This window comes from Rhinopithecus roxellana, chromosome 18, assembly GCF_007565055.1.
Source record: "Rhinopithecus roxellana isolate Shanxi Qingling chromosome 18, ASM756505v1, whole genome shotgun sequence".
Lineage (NCBI taxonomy): Eukaryota > Metazoa > Chordata > Mammalia > Primates > Cercopithecidae > Rhinopithecus > Rhinopithecus roxellana.
The window spans coordinates 23,128,572-23,147,848 of record NC_044566.1 but is presented as its reverse complement, the minus strand read 5'-3'; the positions used below and the strand labels follow the sequence as shown (position 1 = coordinate 23,147,848).

The 19,277-nt window shown below is 35.4% G+C and overlaps 1 protein-coding gene across 1 annotated transcript in view; it reads right to left on the bottom strand.

Moving 5' to 3' along the window:
• The window catches only part of GPC5 (glypican 5), a 1,536,710-nt gene that overhangs the window by 1,235,223 nt on the left and 282,210 nt on the right, over positions 1-19,277 (bottom strand). Inside the window, exon 3 of the mRNA XM_030922397.1 lies at positions 2,510-3,204. Within this exon, the coding sequence (XP_030778257.1) occupies positions 2,510-3,204 (695 nt within the window). The remainder of the gene's footprint in view (positions 1-2,509; positions 3,205-19,277) is intronic.

Here is a 19,277-nt window from a genome sequence, read left to right as displayed (position 1 = left end):
AATTTACTAACAAGAGGGTAATCTATCTATATCCATTAATATTAAAAATACATTAGAAACATCTAATATTTTCTGAAAATATCAATTTTTCGCATTCATAAAGAAAATTACAAGGATTTGTTTAATTAAATGATTATTTAAAATATTTTTTGAGCTCTATACCCCTAAGAAAGAATGTTTACCTTGGGAGCATTTAAAACATAAGAGAAGGCTGGGCGCAGTGGCGCAGGTCTATAATCCCGGCACTTTGGGAGGCCAAGGCAAGCAGATCACGAGGCCAGGAGTTTGAGAGCAGCCTGTCCAATATAGTGAAACCCCATCTCTATTAAAACTACAAAAATTAGCTGGGCATGGTGGCGTGCACCTGTAGTCCCAGCTACTTGGGAGGCTGAGCCAGGAGAATCGCTTGAACCCGGGAGGTGGAGGTTGCAGTGAGCTGAGATCATGTCACTGCACTCCAGCCTGGTGACAGAACGAGAATCCATTTCAAATAAAAAAAAAAAATCAGAGAAATCAGTGAATTATTTCTAAATAATATAATGTGATAGTGATAACTGGTAAAATGTAAACACTATGCACAAGACATTAAGTGTGTACGTTCATTTTATTCTCACAAGGATACCATTATGGTATTACATTGCCACATCTAACCAAAGAGGAAACTGAAGCAAACAGAGATAAAATAAGCAAATGCGTAGACTCAGAGCTAGTAAGACACAGAGACAGATGTGAAATCCAATTTAACACCAGGACTTGTACTTTTAATTTCTACTCTTTGCTACCTCTCTTCTTCTGCTTTATTAAATCAAACTTTGTCTTAATAAAATCACAGAATTATGAAATTTAAAAAATATTATCTTGTAAATTAACTTTTGTTACTCTAAACATTTACCAAATATAAGGTACTTACGATTTTTCTCAGAAAGCTAAACTTCTTTCCAGTTGAAATTCATCCAACAGATTCAGGTGTATTTATATATATATGGTATATATACACATCAGGTACCTACATCAGGTACCTCCACAGATATTTTAAAGTGAAAATATATGTTTATGGAGGAGTAGATTTGGAAGTACTAGATCTCAGAGATTTCTTTGGGAATGTGAGAAAGTCATTATTTGCTGGCTTTCTAGTAATTTATTTTGAATTTGTTAAATTCATCGATGTGTGAACTGGTTATCAAAGTTTGATAAAGAGCTTATAAATCACTTCGAAGTTGGTAGAAATAAATATTAATGGTTCAATTTTCAAGGAAGTTAAAGTAAGTTTCTTCTTCTGTTCCCATAAGTAAAAAAGAGAGCTCTGTTTTATTTAGAAAAGAAACCATAATTTATTAGTAATAATTGATGTTTCTCAAAATAGTCATAGGACTATTTATTATATAAAATCAGACTATTTATTTAAAAAAGAGCACTCTTTGAAAATACAACAGGGAGTTTTACATGATAAAAGTTTTCTATAAAACTTCTTTAGGAAACATAAACCTGATTCTAATACTTTGAGATACTAAAGTCACCTGCTTCACCAAAGTCTGCTCAGGGCCTTCCTTAGAATAAGGAGAGAAAACAGTAAGGTTTTCAGGTACCAACTGCCTACCAGTGTCCGAGTCTGACCAACATTGTCCCATTTAAGTTATTCCTCCCTTCCTTTTCACATAGGACAAATAGGTTTAAGGGTTTTAGAAGCTGACCCAGCCCACATGACTAATGGGTAGCAAATTCAGGGTCTCAAAGCTTGCCTGTCTATTGCAAACTTTTATTTTAGTCTTTGAAACAGGAAATGCAGATTTTCTACGGGATAGATTTCAAGAACCCAAAAAGGCCCTTCAGGTTTCCAAAATACATAAGAAAAAAGGTCTCGAAAACCTATTCACTTACATGTATTAGTAGGTCCCAGCCCTGGGACATTAAATTATCATGCCCCAAATCAATAATCAAATCTGACTTGGTCTCCGATTTCTTGTGCTTACTTTCCCTTTTGGAGAAACTCTTTTGAACACTAAGCTATCAAGTCTTAACTTCAGGGATATATAACTGGCATTTTCCATTTTAAAGTGAAATACTTTTGAAATTCTAACAATAGCTACCCATTTTTGGAGTACCAAGTACCATGCTAAGTAGTTTGCATACATAATGCCTATAGTCCCAAAAAAGAATACTTCAAATGTTGTATGTTACTATTTCCTTTTTATCACTGAGGAAATTGAGGTACAAAGAGGCCAAAGGGACTTACCTAATTTCATTTAACTAATTACTGGTAGGCTAAAGATTCAAATCTATGCTGTTCTGATTTCAAACCTGAGCTCTTGCCATGTCACAGAACTCACCCTTTCAGCAGGCTTCTACTTAGGGGAGAATGTGGTATTTCAGCCAAACAAAATTTTATAAAAAATGTAATATCTTAGATTGAATATATTAATTGATATATTCTCCTACTGTTTCCCAAAGTATATCATGGCTACCTTTGAATTATAAGAAATCAGACTGGAAATGTGGAGTTCCTACTTACTTCTTCCAATAATTTTTGTCCATTGAGGTGAGCCTGTATCACAGCATCATTAACAAGCAAGTGAAAGTTCAGGAGCACATGTTCAACGTCGTATGTTCCATGCATTGCATCTGACAGTTCTTCCAGTGACCGGATATATGCATGCCAGTGTGGATTAAGCTCCGCCATGTGTGCCAGGCAGCCTCGCATGACATTGAGGCAGTATCCCATACAAGGCTTACTGAGCGTCAGGCCCTGGCAGTGTGGGCAGTACTGCATCTTCAGGAGGGCTCTGCTGCACTCTTTGGAGAAGTGCAGATAGTCTGTGGTGTTAATGACTTCAATACCCAGATTGAGTGCCTGCAGAAAGGTGCGGCTGGGCAGCAGGGACCTCCCCATCTGTCCCATTACTCTTTTAGGAATATTATCAAATGGACTCACATCCCGGCGAGCCATCCGGATGCATTCTGAGTATTCCAGGGAACTGTCAGTCACACCAGGGTTAATGAGGTGATTGTAGACCAGAGGGAAAAGACTGTCAAAAAATCTGTTTACAAATTCTTCAGGATTAACATCTGCACCAAACAAATACAGCCCCACATCAGTGAAGAACTCCTGAACCAAAGCAGCAGCCTCCAAGGCCATGTTCCTGTAGGTATTGCAAAAAAGTATACTGGTATAATTTTCTGCTTGTTTGATGAGAGTTTCAAGGGTTTCTGTAACACAAGCAGAGGTAAATGATGAGACGGTTTAGTATTCATGTTAACACTGTCCATCTGCTCCAGACATTAAATGACTCATCAAAACTAATCTAAGGATCTAAATTGTAATTCTCAGCCTACTCAACCAAATTCAGCTTTCCAAGGATAATGACCAGACAACAATGACCATTGCCTACAACACACACGTTTTATAGAGATATATTTCTAGAATCAAAGTCTGTTTAAAAGTAATGAAATCACCGGGTGCGGTGGCTCATGCCTGTAATTCCAGCACTTTGGGAAGCTGAGGGAGGTGAATCACCTGAGGTTAAGAGTTTGAGACCAGCCTGACCAACATGGGGAAACCCCCTCTCTACTAAAAATACAAAAATTACCCAGGCATGGTGGCAGATGCCTGTAATCCCAGCTACTCAGGAAGCTGACACAGGAGAATCATTTGAACCTGGGAGGCAGAGGTTGCAGTGAGCTGAGATTGCACCATTGCACTCCAGCCTCAGTGACAGAGCAAGACTCCATCTCAAAGTTTAAAAAAAAGTAATGAAATAAAAAATAAGTTATATGTATGGTAGTTTCTTACTTTATTCTATAGTCATTCATAACTATTCATTTCTATCACTAATGATAGAAAAAAGTATCATTGAGAAATGTATTTCATAATCTGATTTCATTATTTATAAAAGATGGTCACATTAAGCACTTAATTCACCCTGTGCTATATTTTTATAATTTTTAAAATCTTTTTCTTTTCCAGAATGAAAGCTAGTAGATTACACACTGGTTGCTACAAAGGGAGGTTAGATTCCCAAAGGAAAACTAGACAATCCTTAGACCTCCTCACATGTTCTAACTAAAGAGAAAGTAAAGCATTCATTTTCAAAGTATCCATAAATTACCACACTTTGTTAAGCAGTGGGAAACCCATAAGTGCTATTATTTGATGAAAATAAATTATCGTGACCACATCATTAATCATATCCTTTTTCTTATCATCTTATCTTCAAAGACTTTACTGTGGGATATTTTGTTTCTTACTTAAATAACTGATGATCTCAAGTCAATTTATCCACAGAAAGAACCAAGAATAATTTATCCACAAATTAAGGGAGAAAATCTAAAAAAGAAAGTTGGAATAATTAACAAGTCAAAATGGTACATCAAAATGAGGCATTAAGCAACAGTAAACACTTTGGATATATTAGTAATTACATTTCGTAATTAGCCTAAACAAGGATACTGGACTGTTTCAATATATAATAATAAAATATATTCAATAAAATTATCTCCTATAGTCCCAATCCTATAGTCACTTTTAATTAGGTTGTAAAAGATCACGCAATAACTTAGTAATCAAAACACTGTTTGAGTATATTACAAAAATAGATGGAAGAAGAGTAGGAAACAACAAAGTGGAATAACAAAATGCAGAGGTGTAGAGAGAGCTACTAATGAAGGAGAACTGTGTCATGAATATGCCATAGAGTACAAGTACAAATAAACAATAATACAATATCACGAATTCTGATACTGATCTAATTCACATTGAGTTCCAGGCTTTAGTGTGATATACTAAGGTGCATCTACCCTGCAATCAAAGGTAACAGCTTTTAAAAGTAATTGCAATTCTGTTTCAACAGAGTCCTGTATAAATTGTTAGGTAGAGCTCATGTGTTATCTGTGCATCGCTAGTAACTAGTTCCTCAATAAAAACATGAAAGAATGAAAATGGGATGACAATGAGAAGGCTTCAGTTGAGATTAGCAGCTCTATCATGTCAGCCAGCGTTAATGCCAGGTTTCCCCAAATGGCCTGATCACCTGGGATTCATGGGGAAAAAATACCGATTGTCAGGTCTCTGCATTTGAAATTCTAACTCGGTAGGTTTGTCTTGGTTCAGGAATCTATATTTAACAAGCAGCCCAGGTGATTCTTTTAACCTGGCCAGTTTTTGAAACATTGCGTTTGCAAATATGTGTAAGACATTCTCTCTGCTCTTACAGAGTTGTTCAGCAAGCATTCCACTATGATAACCTGACCCACAGCTGCAATCTCAGCCACTACACTCCACTACACTTCACAGATCCACAGGACAAAGTGTGAAAACAGAATTGAATCTTTGTGGCTTGAACTACAATAAAGCTGCTAAGCCTGTATGTTTCTCCTTAAAATAGGTCATTTTTCTGAGCAGTTTGTGTGTGGCTATGAATCACCAAATGGGTCACAAATAATTTTATTTACCAATAATGGTTACATCACAATGTTTTAAAATTATTTAATTTGTTAAAGATAAAATAAGGATAGATTCAAAGATACCCTATATCACAGGCATTCTTAAATGCTTTCCACCTAGGTTTCTAAGATATGTGCTATATGTGTTCATGTAACTGACAATTGCCATATTATTCTTAGTGGAATAAAGGTTGAACGTGGCTGAATCAGGCAATACTGATGTTCCATCAGATTTCTGCCAACTCTAAATGATGCTTACATGTCCAATTTTTATAAAGGCAAGAATAAAATATTTTTTATAAACCAGCCCAATTAATTTATAACATAATGATTTAGGAAAATATGGAGTTTATCTTTAAGTAGCCCTAATGGTTATGTTTTACAAAGTAATTTATATTGTAAAAGCAATGTTGAAGAGAATATATTTAATATTTAGGAGTTTCCATTCAAAATAAAAATGAGTAGAGCACTTCCAAATATCATTATTTCTCTTTTAAGGCCACTGTGTATTATTAGCAACAAACTAATTCTGATTACTCTTTGAGTTTGTAATTAAAAATAAATTTCTGAACAACTTTTACAGTTTTTGTTTGATTTTAGAGTAGTTTTTCTCTGATTCAATTTTATTCTTTAAAACAAAACAACCAAAAGAACTTGATAATAACTTCAGGAATCATATTACAGTGAAATTTTAAAAATTTCCCTAATACCACATGCATTAAAATTTTAGCTTTCATAAACTGTGTATTGACTTTACTACCGTTTGAAGGAGAGATTATATGTTATCAAATACAGTCATGTGCCTTGTAATGATGTTTTGGTGAACGACTAACTGTATATATGACGTTCGTCCCATAAGATTATAATGGAGCTGAAAAATTCCTATAACTTTGTGACATCATAGCCATCATAACATGATAGTCCAACGTATTACATGTTTGTGGTGATGCTGGTATAAACAAAAATACCAGATTGCCAGTCATATAAAAGTCTAGCACATACAATTATGTACAGTACATAATATTTGATGATGATAATAAACAAATTTGTTACTGGGTGTTTACCATACTATTTTTTTATTGTTATTTTAGAGTGTATTCCATCTATTGATTTTTTTAAGTTAACCATAAAGCCACCTAAGTCAAGTCTTCCAGAGGAAGGTATTGTTATCATAGGAGAGGAAGGCATTGTTATCACAGGCGATGAGATCTCCATGCCCGTTATTGTCCCTGAAGCCCTTCCAGAGCAACAAGATGTGGAGGGGGAAGATGGTGATATTGATGATCCTGACCCTATGTAGGCCTAGGCTAATGTGTGTGTTTGTGTCTTAGCTTTTAACAAAAAAGTTGAAAAAGTAAAAAAATAAATATTTAAAAATAGAAAAACAAGCTTATAAAGATATAAAGAAAACATTTTTGTACAATGAGTTTGTGTTTTAAGCTAAATGTTACTACAAAAAGTCAAAAAGTTTTTTAAAAATTGAAATTTATAAAGTTTACTTTATAAGCTAAGGTTATAAAGGTAAGCTAAGGTTAATTTGTTATTGAAGAAAGATATTTAAAATAAATTTAATGTAGCCTAAGTATACAGTATTTGTACAGTCTACAATAGTGTACAGTAATGTTCTAAGCTTTCATATTCACTCACCACTCACTGACTTAACTAGAGCAACTTCTAGTCTCGCAAGCTCCACTCATGTTATGTGCCCTATACAGGTGTACCTTTTTTTAAAAAAAAATTTTATACCATAATTTTATGGCATTTTATACCATAATTTTACATATATATATATTATACTTTAAGTTCTAGGGTACATGTGCACAACGTGCAGGTTTGTTACATATGTATACTTGTACCATGCTGGTGTGCTGCACCCATTAACTCATCATTTACATTAGGTGTATCTCCTAATGCTATCCCTCTGTCTCCCCCCTCCCCACAATAGGCGCTGATGTGTGATGTTCCCCTTCCTTGTGTCCAAGTGATCTCATTGTTCAATTCCCACCTATAAGTGAGAACATGTGGTGTTTGGTTTTCTGTTCTTGCGATAGTTTGCTGAGAATACATATATTTTTATATATGATTTTTTGAGACAACATCTTGCTCCATCACCCAAGCTGCAGTGCAGTGCCAGGATCATAGCTCCCTGTAGCCTAAACCTTCTGTGCTCAAAGCAACCCTCCTGCCTCAACTTCCCAAGTAGCTGGGACTACAGGTGTGTACCACTATGCCAGGCTAATTTTTATTTTTTATTAATTTTTTGTTGAGATGGGGTCTTGCTATGTTGCCCAGGCTGGTCCCAAACTCCTGGCCTCAACGTATCTGCTCACTTTGGCCTCCCACAGTGCTAGGATTACAGGCTCATTCTGTACCATCCTTTTACTGTATCTTTTCTATGTTAAAATGTGCTTCAATACACAAAGATTTACCACTGTATTACAAACACCTAGAGTATTATAGTAACATGTCATACTGGTTTGTAGCCTAGGAGCAATGAACCTACACCATATAGCCTAGGTGTGTGGCAGACTATAAGGTCTAGATCTGTCTAAGTATACTCTGTTATATTTGCACAATGGTGAAATTGTCTAATGATGTATTTCTCCAAAGAAATCTCTGTACTTCAGTGGCACACAACAGTGTCAATATTCTGTTTATTTCCTGAATATCTGAAGACAAAACAGATTTTATTTAAGTAATCTATTGCATTAGTTTTTCACCATGCTATTAACTCACCACAATATTAAAAAATTGGGGGGCTTTCAATATGTATTAAATCTGATATTGAAATATTCCAGTTAACTGAATTACCTAAATATATGTAATGTATGTATTTTTATATATTTGTGATCACATATATTTCTTAAATCCAACCAATAAAAAACTGTAAACTATTGGTCTATACATAATTGATTATTCAATGCTTAGGGATAAACATATTTTGAAATTTTTTGTCCTAATCACTTCATAAAATTTTAATATGTAAACACCTATCAAAAGTGAACAATCTAGGAGCCAAGCCATTGAATAATTTTGTGCTAATTTTTTATTAAAATTGGTAAAATCAGAAATTGAATTTACTATAGCTACTTGTTTGTATTAACTTTGAATTTGTAAAACTATTACTTTGTTCTTATACCACGTTTACCAAGGAGTTGAGTATTTCCATTTTACTGAATTAATATTTTGATATTAGCAAGAATTTAAACTTTCAAAATAATTGTCAAGTAACAAAACATGTGCTGTTGTCCAAAAATATAATAGACATATAAAATAATTGTTTATAAATCCAAGATAGGTTAGGTGCTGAACAATTAATCACATCTACTTAATTACGAAAGAGAAACTACAGTTTCTTTCATTACAAAGTTATAATACATAAAAATACCTCTCACCAAAGCTATATAAGTAGTAGCTTTGTATTCAAGCATTAAAAATTGTAGCATACATTGAAAATAAACATTTTCCAGTCTTGTTTAAGGAATTTAAGAAACAGATTAGGAATAAAAACTATCTTTTTGTGTTTTTCATTGAGAATTTCAATAAGCTCTTCTTTCCAGTGATATCAGAATAAGTCTATCAAGAAAGAATAATTTCCAATTTTCCTTATAATGCCTGAGTGGTAGATTGAATTAAAGGCTGCAAGTGCAATCTAATTACTGTTTAAATATAGAATGTAATTCTTCCCAGTCTTATGGGAAAATTAATTTATCTATACATAAAGTCATTTATGTGTTATCTCACTAAAAACTGGATTTGGAATGCATGAAGTTTATCTGCATCTATTTCCATTTTCAACATTAACATTCCGTTAATCTTAATTTAATGTCAAAACACCTAAGACTGAAAACTTTAACTGTTTCTAGCCTACATTCCTTTTAGAGATATTTTATTATACACACAAATGATTACTGACACAAATGAAGAATTTAACTTTAAATAAAACTGGTAGAGATAAAATCAAGTGATATCGATTTAAAATTAAATGTGAAAAATTTCAAAATCAGTGAAGATTCATATGCAGGTGGCTTTTTGTAATGAGAGAAACCTAAGAGTCACAAGGCTTTTATTAGTTTAAAGATAAAGTTGATTTTTGGCCGGGCGCGGTGGCTCAAGCCTGTAATCCCAGCACTTCGGGAGGCCGAGACGGGTGGATCACGAGGTCAGGAGATCGAGACCATCCTGGCTAACATGGTGAAACCCTGTCTCTACTAAAAAAATACAAAAAACTAGCCGGGCGAGGTGGCGGGCGCCTGTAGTCCCAGCTACTCCGGAGGCTGAGGCAGGAGAATGGCGTAAATCCGGGAGGCGGAGCTTGCAGTGAGCTGAGATCCGGCCACTGCACTCCAGCCAGAGCTAGACTCCGTCTCAAAAAAAAAAGATAAAGTTGATTTTTAAAAGCAATGATTATGAATAACTGTTATAATAACCTGTCTGGCATGACATGAACTTATATTTTATGACCCTTTTAATGTTTTTTTAATTTTTGATATATGAATGTTTTAATTTAAAAAATTTGAAATTTAAACTATAATTTGAGGCCACAGATATCCTCAAATATAGCAATGAAATAGATTTTTAAATATTAAATCATATCAACCATAGAATATCAGATGATTTTACAAATTACATCTGGTTGAAGAGAAATTTTCAGAGCAAATTTGCATTTTGTGCATTACAACTCTCAAGTCACAGATTATGTTATTGCAATGGATAATTCATTACTACTCTGCTACTTTAGAGTTACTCGGTGCCTGAAATCATGTATCCCTCTATATTAAATTATACAGATAGATGAATAGGTAGGTAGGTCATTTTAAAAGTAATTTTATAACCAGTTTTCATCACACATGTTACAATGAATTTTAATTCCATTTCCTTTTTTCTTAAAAAAAAAGTACTTCTGAATAATTTTAATAGTACTAATTCTTTTGATTTTCAGAAGACTATTATAGCCACTTGAAGATATGTATATTTAAATAAAAGAAGCAACTACCTAATTCTCCAGACTGGAAGTGTTTATAATGAATTTTTCCCTTATATTTGCATATTGCCTCATTTTTTTCCAAAAAGTAAAATGTGCAAAGTTTTTTAGAATGTTAATTTAATGACATTTTCAAATGTTATGCAGTATGATTTATAATATAATTCTCCAGAAATCAGTCATCTCTATAAATAAATAGTGAGTGGGATATTAATCTGTATCATCAAGAATTAGCATTTTTGTAATTAATCTAATCTTCTAGGATAAGAACTGCATGGAAAAATGCCCTCTTAACTTTCTTCCTCCCTCATTTCCCTCCTCATTAATTTGGCCATCATGGTGCTTCACTTTTATTTCTAACATTATTTTACAATTATTTATGTTCTGAAAATCAGCTTGATTTTAGCAGAAATTTAAATTCGATTAAGCACTTGTGTAACGATAAAAATCAGTTCCAAACAACTAATCATTGATTGTTTCATGAATTATTGTGGGGTGAAGATTTTAAATCAAATTTTTATCTTTAAGCTCAGAAACACAATCTAGAACTACAAAGGAACTATACAGAAGAGTTTATTACTCACAACTTTATGTTTTTATACAGAAGAAGTAAATCAATATCCTTTATTGGTGGTTCTCCTTCCTCTTTTTCTTTGGGTGTTTTAGTTAATTCATACATGAAAACAAGGTTCTTCTTTATTTAAATAAACAAAAGCTTTCATTCTGCTAACTCATACATTTTCTCTATTTGAAATCTCAAGAGAATGAGATGTTCTATATTTTTGGCTTTCATTGGCACACTGTCTATTCCCTAAAGTGTATTCAAATCTAGTTTCTTTTCATATCCATTCTTTCATTCATCCATTCAACCAATATATTTTGAGCACCTGTTTTAAACTTTGAAGCTAAAACTGAATAAGCCATACAAGTTTCTGTCCTTATAAAGCTTAGAATCTACAGAATAGAAGATGAAGTATAAAAGCAAACAGATATGTAAATGATTTATTGTTATGTTAGTTATTACAGAGGGAAAAAAGAGGGTAAAAAGGGGATGAAAAGGGAAGAGCGCTGTTTTCTAAAGATTAATTTGCTTATAATCAATTGACCAAAAGACAATCAAAAGCAAGTTCTTAATCTTATTCTCAATAGGAAACTTTCTGAGTTTACAAAATACATCCAAAGTGTAAACAATATTTGGTCATTTGCTAATTAAAAAATTGATTTGGACAAACTGGTTTGGGCAAAGTGATTTTCTACAGATTGGCTATTTTATTTTACTCTGAGACAAGGTCTCATTCTGTTGCCCAGACTAGAGTGCATTGGCATAATCTTGGCTCACTGCAGCCTCAACTGCCTAGGCTCCAGAGACTCCCCAACTTCAGCCTCCCACGTCTCTGGGACCAGAGACATGCACCACCACCATGGCCAGCTAATTTTCGTTCGTTTGTTTGTTTGTAGACAGTGTCTCTACATTGCCCAGGCTGAGATTGGCCATTTTAGATAGAGTGAGCCGGAAAACCCTCTCTGAGGAAGCAACATTCAAGCGGAGGCCTCAGTGATGAAAAAGAGCCAGCTAGGAAAAGATGAGTGGTTAGGATGCTCAGAGAAGGTAGAGTGTAAGGTTATGAGGTGCAAAGAAGGTTGCTGCCTATGCAAAAACAGAGGAAAGTCAATGTGAGTGGAGCTCAGTAAGTGAAAGGAGAGAAAGGTCAAAAAAGTAGGCAGAGGACAGATTTCAGATGGCCCCACAGATCATGGTAAGGGGATTCAATTTTATATGTGGAATGGGAAGCACTGGGGAATTTTAAACATGGAGAAATGTGATGCTGTTCATGTCTTAAAGGATAACAGTGGCTGATATACGGAGCATGGACTGCTGAGCGGGTGTAAGAGTGAAAGCAGAAAGACCAGTTTAAAGGCTATGCTAACAGTATGGGTGACAGTCATTGGGGCTGTCGTATTGTGGTATTGGTGGAGGTGTATGCTGCAATCAGTGATCAGATTGGCCGTATGTACTGAATCATAGGCAAAATAACTCATGGTTGTTTGGAGGGAGATGTATAGGAAATGGATAAACGAAGAATAAATCTGAAGACTGGGCCTCAGTATCTGGATGCATAGTGGTACCATTAACTAAGATAGGCAAGAGTATGCAGGCTCCGTGTTTGTGTGTGGTGGGGTTGAAAATTAAAGGTTTTGTCTTGGACATGTTACCAATTAGAAAATCAAATAAAATGTATCAATATACAAGTAGATAAAATAATGGGAGTCTCAGGAAAAGTTGAGGTTGTTGATATAAATCTGAAAGTGACTGTTATGGAGAACACAGTCATGGTACTGGATGAAGTAACTGAAGGGGAAAAGATAGGGAAGAGTGGAGAGATTCAGGAAAAGAAGAGTAACCAGCAAGAAGAATGAGAATAAGAAGTCAATGAAGTAAAAAGAAAATCAGGAAAACGGAGTGTCCCAGAAATCAAGGGAAGAAAATAATGCAAGCAGAAGAAAGTAATCTATCATGTCAAATGCTATTAAAAGGGCAACTGAGATGAGGAATAATTGACCATGGGAACTGATGACAGAGAAGCCCTTAGCAACCTTAATAACAGCTGCCTCAGCAGAATGTGAGCAGAAAAGAACAAGAATTGAGGGAACAGTATAGGCAACTTCTTGCAAATGTTTGCTCTAATGGAAGCAGAAAACCAAGGCAGGCACTGGAGTGGGCTATGAGGTCAAAGGTTTCTGCTTGCTTGAGGAAGGAGAATTTACTGAATATTCACATATGGATAGGAATAAATTGATGACTAAGCAGGCAGTATGGAACTGCAGGAGGAAATTCCTTGAGTAAGCAAAAGGATGTGATCTAGGGCATTGACAGAGACTAAAATATTGAATAAATAAGTGGATATTGCAGTTGCCAAGAATAATGTCAAGTGAAGTCAAGAGAAAGAGTGTGAGTCAGGTAAGAAAATGTTGAATTGCTAAGGGAACACGACCAGAAGTCTGGTAAATGGTAGCATGGAAGCTGGAGAGGCAGTGAATCTTCCACCAGGCAAAGGGGATTTGCTGGGGCAGCATAGGAACAAAAATGTGGATCCAGGAGCATAGCACCCCCAACCAAAGAGGACAATCCTGTTTGTTTCCTATTGCTGCTGTAACAAATTACTAATAATTCCCCAGCCTAAATAACAGAAATTTATGCCTTCTCAGTTCTGGATGCCAGGCATCCAAAAGCAGTGTTGCTAGGCTGAAATCAAGGTGTGGTCTGGGCTGCACCTGCCTCTGGAGGTTCTGGAAGAGAATTCATTCCTTTCTTTTTCCAGCTGCTGGTGGCTGCTGCCATTTCTTGGCACTCCTTGGCTTATATCCACATCACTCTAATCTCACATTGTCTTCTGCGTGTGTGCATGTGTGAAATCTCCCTAGGCCTCTCTTTTAAAGATTCATGTGACTATTAGGACCCACCCAGATAATTCAGGATAATCACCCCATCTCGCGATCCTCCATTCAAGCACATACGCAAAGACTTTTTTTTTTTTCCATGTAAGCAACAACTCAAAGATTCCAGGGATTTGTCCCTGATATCTTTGGGGCCCGATATTCAGCCTACTACAATACTGATCACAGAAGACAAAAAAATGAAATTAAAAATTCTGCACTTAATTTGCAAAATCAGGAGACAATGACTGTAGTCCAGGGCCTCCCATGTACTGATTATGTGAGCCATTTAACCTCTCTAAGTGTCAATTTTGTCTGTAATAAAGTGGATGTAATCGTGTCTGCTCTGACCAAAGGCAGGGTAGCTGTGAGATTCAACTGAAATGAAATTCAACATGGTGACTAGTGATTCTTTCTCTTCTTATGTTCACAGACCACTCAGAACAATGTTCTAAGACTAACTGTACCCTCCTGCCTTTCCTGTGTGCTCATGAATCTGTTTCCTCCTATTCATCTTTCTATCTCCCAACCTTTTCCCCAAGAGGGGCCTCTGTACATTCTGATAGGCTTCGGTTCAAATGCCCCATAATTAGATGCTAGTCCCATGAGTGTAAATTTCCTGACTTCCTTGCCCCTCACTTACTCTCATCAGCAAACAAGTATAATAATGGCACCTATCTCATAGAACAGCTGTGACAATTCAAAGAATTTCTACATGCTACCTACTTGCATAGTGCCTAAAGGTAGAATGTGCTGAAAAATCATGAAGGAATGATAATAATCCCTAACTTGTGTCATGTACTTGCCATGAGCTAGATGATTCATTAAGTACTTTTGGAAAATTAATGTACTTGATTCTCCAACTCATGATGCAGGTACTCTTACTAGCACAACAACCATAATAATACTGTGTATATTAGTAAACATAGCACACATGGTATTATTAATCATTCCTACTTTACAGATGATCAAGTTGAAGCACTGAGAGCGTAAGTGATTTGATCAAGGTTTATACAGAAAGTAGCAGAGCCTGGATTTGAACCCTGAGTATTTGGTTCCAGATTCTAGGTTCTGAACCATATGATATACTATCATTTTTTAAATAATCTGACACCCTATATAAAATAGCTGAAAAGGGGCCGGGCGCGGTGGCTCAAGCCTGTAATCCCAGCACTTTGGGAGGCCGAGACGGGCGAATCACGAGGTCAGGAGATCGAGACCATCCTGGCTAACATGGTGAAACCCCGTCTCTACTAAAAATACAAAAACTAGCTGGGCGAGGTGGCGGGCGCCTGTAGTCCCAGCTACTCGGGAGGCTGAGGCAGGAGAATGGCGTAAACCCGGGAGGCGGAGCTTGCAGTGAGCTGAGATCTGGCCACTGCACTCCAGTCCGGGCGACAGAGCGAGACTCCGCCTCAAAAAAAAAAAAAAAAAAAAAAAAAAGCTGAAAAGGGCCATTTGGGATAGATGTACACAGAAACAAAATAAAACAAGACAAAACTATCTATATAATTGAACAAAATGCAAACATTTCACTGTTAACTTAGCATATTAAGATATTATGTATGATAAACCAAATTAGCTATTGAAATTATTCTTTTTCAAAAATCAATTAATATTATAAATATGGCAAAAATAAAGAGAAAGCTCTGTGTTGCATTGAAGTCAACTCAGCTGAAAATTTTCTAATATTTCTAATTATGAAGTGCAAAACTGCATCCTAATCTCTGGGAAAGAAAGATACTGTTTAAGATCTTTATCACCAAATACACTGGGGAGAAAAAAAATAAATATTTTTGCTCTTCTACCACTCTTCTCCCTGCAAAAAAAAGTCCATATCAAAAGATAATATAAGAGAAAATAAACTAATATTTAGTTAGAACAAGAAGGTAAAGTTAAATTCAGAGAAAAGATTTAGATTATATGAAATCCTGCTGGTGATGCTGCATAAATCCCACTAGAAATGATGGAAGAGCTAGGCAGGCAGACAGGAATAGTTGATTGGGTCAGATTGTCACTGAAATGGTATTGAGATTTCTGAATACCTGAATATGCAAGGGCTTCTTCTCAACATTCAGAGTCTCCTAGTAAATCTAGCTTCTAAAGCTGGTGACGCATTCTCTTATACCCTTTATTGGTAAAAATTTTGTTTCTTTCACTCATTCCTCTACATCCTAGGCCAAAGTCTTGGTTCTAATTTCTTATCATCTTGTTCAAAATATAGCACCACTTTTACAATGGAAAGTAAAACTCCAAGCTGATCACTCTCACATTTACATGTGTAACTCAGCTATCACCAAAGTTTTCGGTCTCAGAATGCTTTACACTCTTAAAAATTTATTGAGAAACCCAAAGCTTGTACTGTGGTGGGCTATATATGTATACATAAATACATATTATCCACATGTATTATTTTAAAAGTAAAAACTGATAATTATGTTAAAACATTTAATCCATTAAGAGAACCATAATAAACACAATGATACTAGATTACTGGTTTTGTAAAAAAAAGAACTGTATTTTCCAAAACAAAAAATGTTAGTGTGAAGAATATCATTGTTCTACATCATTGCAAATTTCATTATTGTCTCGCTTAATAGAAAAGAGCTATATTCTCACATCTGTTTCTGAATTCAATCTGTGAACAGCATCTTGTTTTGGTCAAGGTATATGAAGAAAATCCAGCCTCACACAGATGCAGTTGACAAAGGCAGCCTTTTCATTTAATAGACTTTCCAGATCATTGTTAACATGGTTCTTTGATATTACACCAAACCATGACAAGCGATTGTTTCTTCAAGTTCAAGTGTAATACGGGATCTAAAAGCATACCAAAGTACTTTTCATAATCTGTTAACCCTTTGGTCAGTCTTTTATTACGAATGGTTCTCTTACCCATTCAAGACAATGTAATCCATGCATTGACATGTTAATTCACAAGTTATGCAGATATTCCCAATGTTGACACATGTCATCACTTTTTTTTTTTTTTTTTTGAGACGGAGTCCTGCTCTGTTGCCCAGGCTGGAGTACAGTGTTGCGATCTCGGCTCACTGCAACCTCCGCCTCCCCAGTTCAAGTGATTCTCCTGCCTCAGTTCCCCGAGTAGCTGGGATTACAGACAGGTGCCACCATGCCTGGCTAATTTTTGTATTTTTAGTAGAGATGAGGTTTCACCATGTCGGCCAAGCTGGTCTAGAACTCCTGACCTCATGATCTGCCCTCCTCGTCCTCCCAAAGTGCTGGGATTACATGTATGAGTCACTGTGCCCAGCCTCATCACATTTTTTTTTTTTTTTTTTTTTTTTTTTTGAGACGGAGTCTAGCTCTGTCGCCCAGGCTGGAGTGCAGTGGCGCGATCTCCGCTCACTGCAAGCTCCGCCTCCTGGGTTTACGCCATTCTCCTGCCTCAGCCTCCCGAGTAGCTGGGACTACAAGCGCCCGCCATAATTTCCAATTTTCTCTTAAAACTCAAATATAATTGCTAGCAGCAAATACAGTACATTGTTTTCCTTGAAGCTACAGACTCATTTTGTTCAATTTTAAGAAAACTTTAGCCAAATACTCAAGTCTGAATTACCATAGCTTGCCTGTCAATCACTTTGTTCAAGAAAAAAAAAAGATGGTATTCAGAAAAAAGCAAACGTAACAAGTTCAACTTGCAACTCAATTGCAAAAGTATCTTTCATTGAGAGAGCCATTATACTTTGGTACGCAGAACACTTGCTTTATGCAATCTTATCATTTCATGACATAGAACATGAAAAATATGTGTAATTGAGAGTTTATATTTAACAGTCAATAATTTTTGCTGTTTTATCCGGCCTTCTAAAATGCAATGGCTTTTAAAAATGTGAGTTTGTGGAGGTAAAACATACAGTGATTACTATTAAGAGTACGGTTTGATGCCACCAATTTAATCTGTGCTAAAGCCCCAGCAGTTTTGCTCACCATTGCTTTTGTACTATAAATGCAAATGCAAATGCAAATACAGAAGAAAAGGTAAACCATGACTTTACAGTATTATGAAATGGTTTTGATCTCACAAACACTCTGAAGTTTCCAGAACCCCAGACCACTTTGAGAATTGTTGCTGAAGCAAATATTTCTTACCAGAGATTCTATCTATTTTTCAATGTATAACATATAAACCTGGATCTGTATTTGCCAATTATTTTCCTCTATGATTTCAGCATCTTTCTGACCTCCTTCTTTTGTATATTAGGATCAACCATCTAAGCATCTGGACTTAAAGTCTTAGAACTTTTATTGCCCTTGTCCAGTTAGTCATCAATAGCTGTTCTCATGACACGTGTATACCTATGTAACAAAACTGCATGTTCTGCACATGTACCTCAGAACTTAAAGTATAATAAATAAATAAATGTTGATTTCTTTAAAACATTACTTCTCATTGCCAGCTATTACCTTAATATCTCTCTTATCCACTTTGGATTACTAAAAGAGCTTCCATCAGTTCCTCAGTCCACTTTTTCCTCAGCTTGATACTGAGCACTTTAAATGTTTTCATACTTCTTTTCATTTATTTATTAAAATACAATGTTTACCCCAGGACAAAGTCAAACTCCATAGAGCTGAGTAAACTGATACAATTTGATTTACATTGTAGAGTCTCCAAAACATGCCTAAAAGAATATCCAAGTGCTAGAAAAGACATTTTGTTAGGTAGCACATGGCATTCTAAACCAAAATGAATTAATTGAACTTGGAGTTTCTCAAATTACATAATGGTAGCTTACCTCAATCTTTTCCTTTAAAGTCAGCTCTATAGGATCCACAAATGTACACAAAAACCCAAACTCCTAACATCCTTGAAATAACTATCACAGTTTAATTTCCTGTGCCATCATATTAATTATATTTTATTATGTCTAATCACTACAAAAGTCATTGATCACATTTATTATTCTAAGAATTGTCATTAATTTGCATCCTCTTCTTGGTGCTAGAACATTTTGGTGGAGTTTTTAAATCTAAATAATAGTATATTAATATGAATCACTAATGAAGCATCTCATCTCCTCTTCATTTCATGGTTCTTGGGATATCTGCCTACAGTATAGTGTTTAAAATACATCTGTTTGTTTCTATTAGCTTTCTAGCAATGGCTAAGGAGTTTCATTGGGCAACACAAAAATAGTGTCCAGGTCATCATACAAATGCATGCTAAAGTATAATATTGATGAATTCTAACCACCAAATGCTCTAATATAAAGTAACTTAAAATAGTTTAAATTCTATTCTGCAGTCTCCTGATTTTACTGCATCCTGAGTATGGTCCTACACATCTGCTAGATCGTATTGCCAAGTGTCACAGTTGAGTGATTCCTACAGTTACAGGTTGAGAAACGGAGGGAGAAATGAATTCAAAGTATTCACTCCAAAGTTACAGACAGTTTAA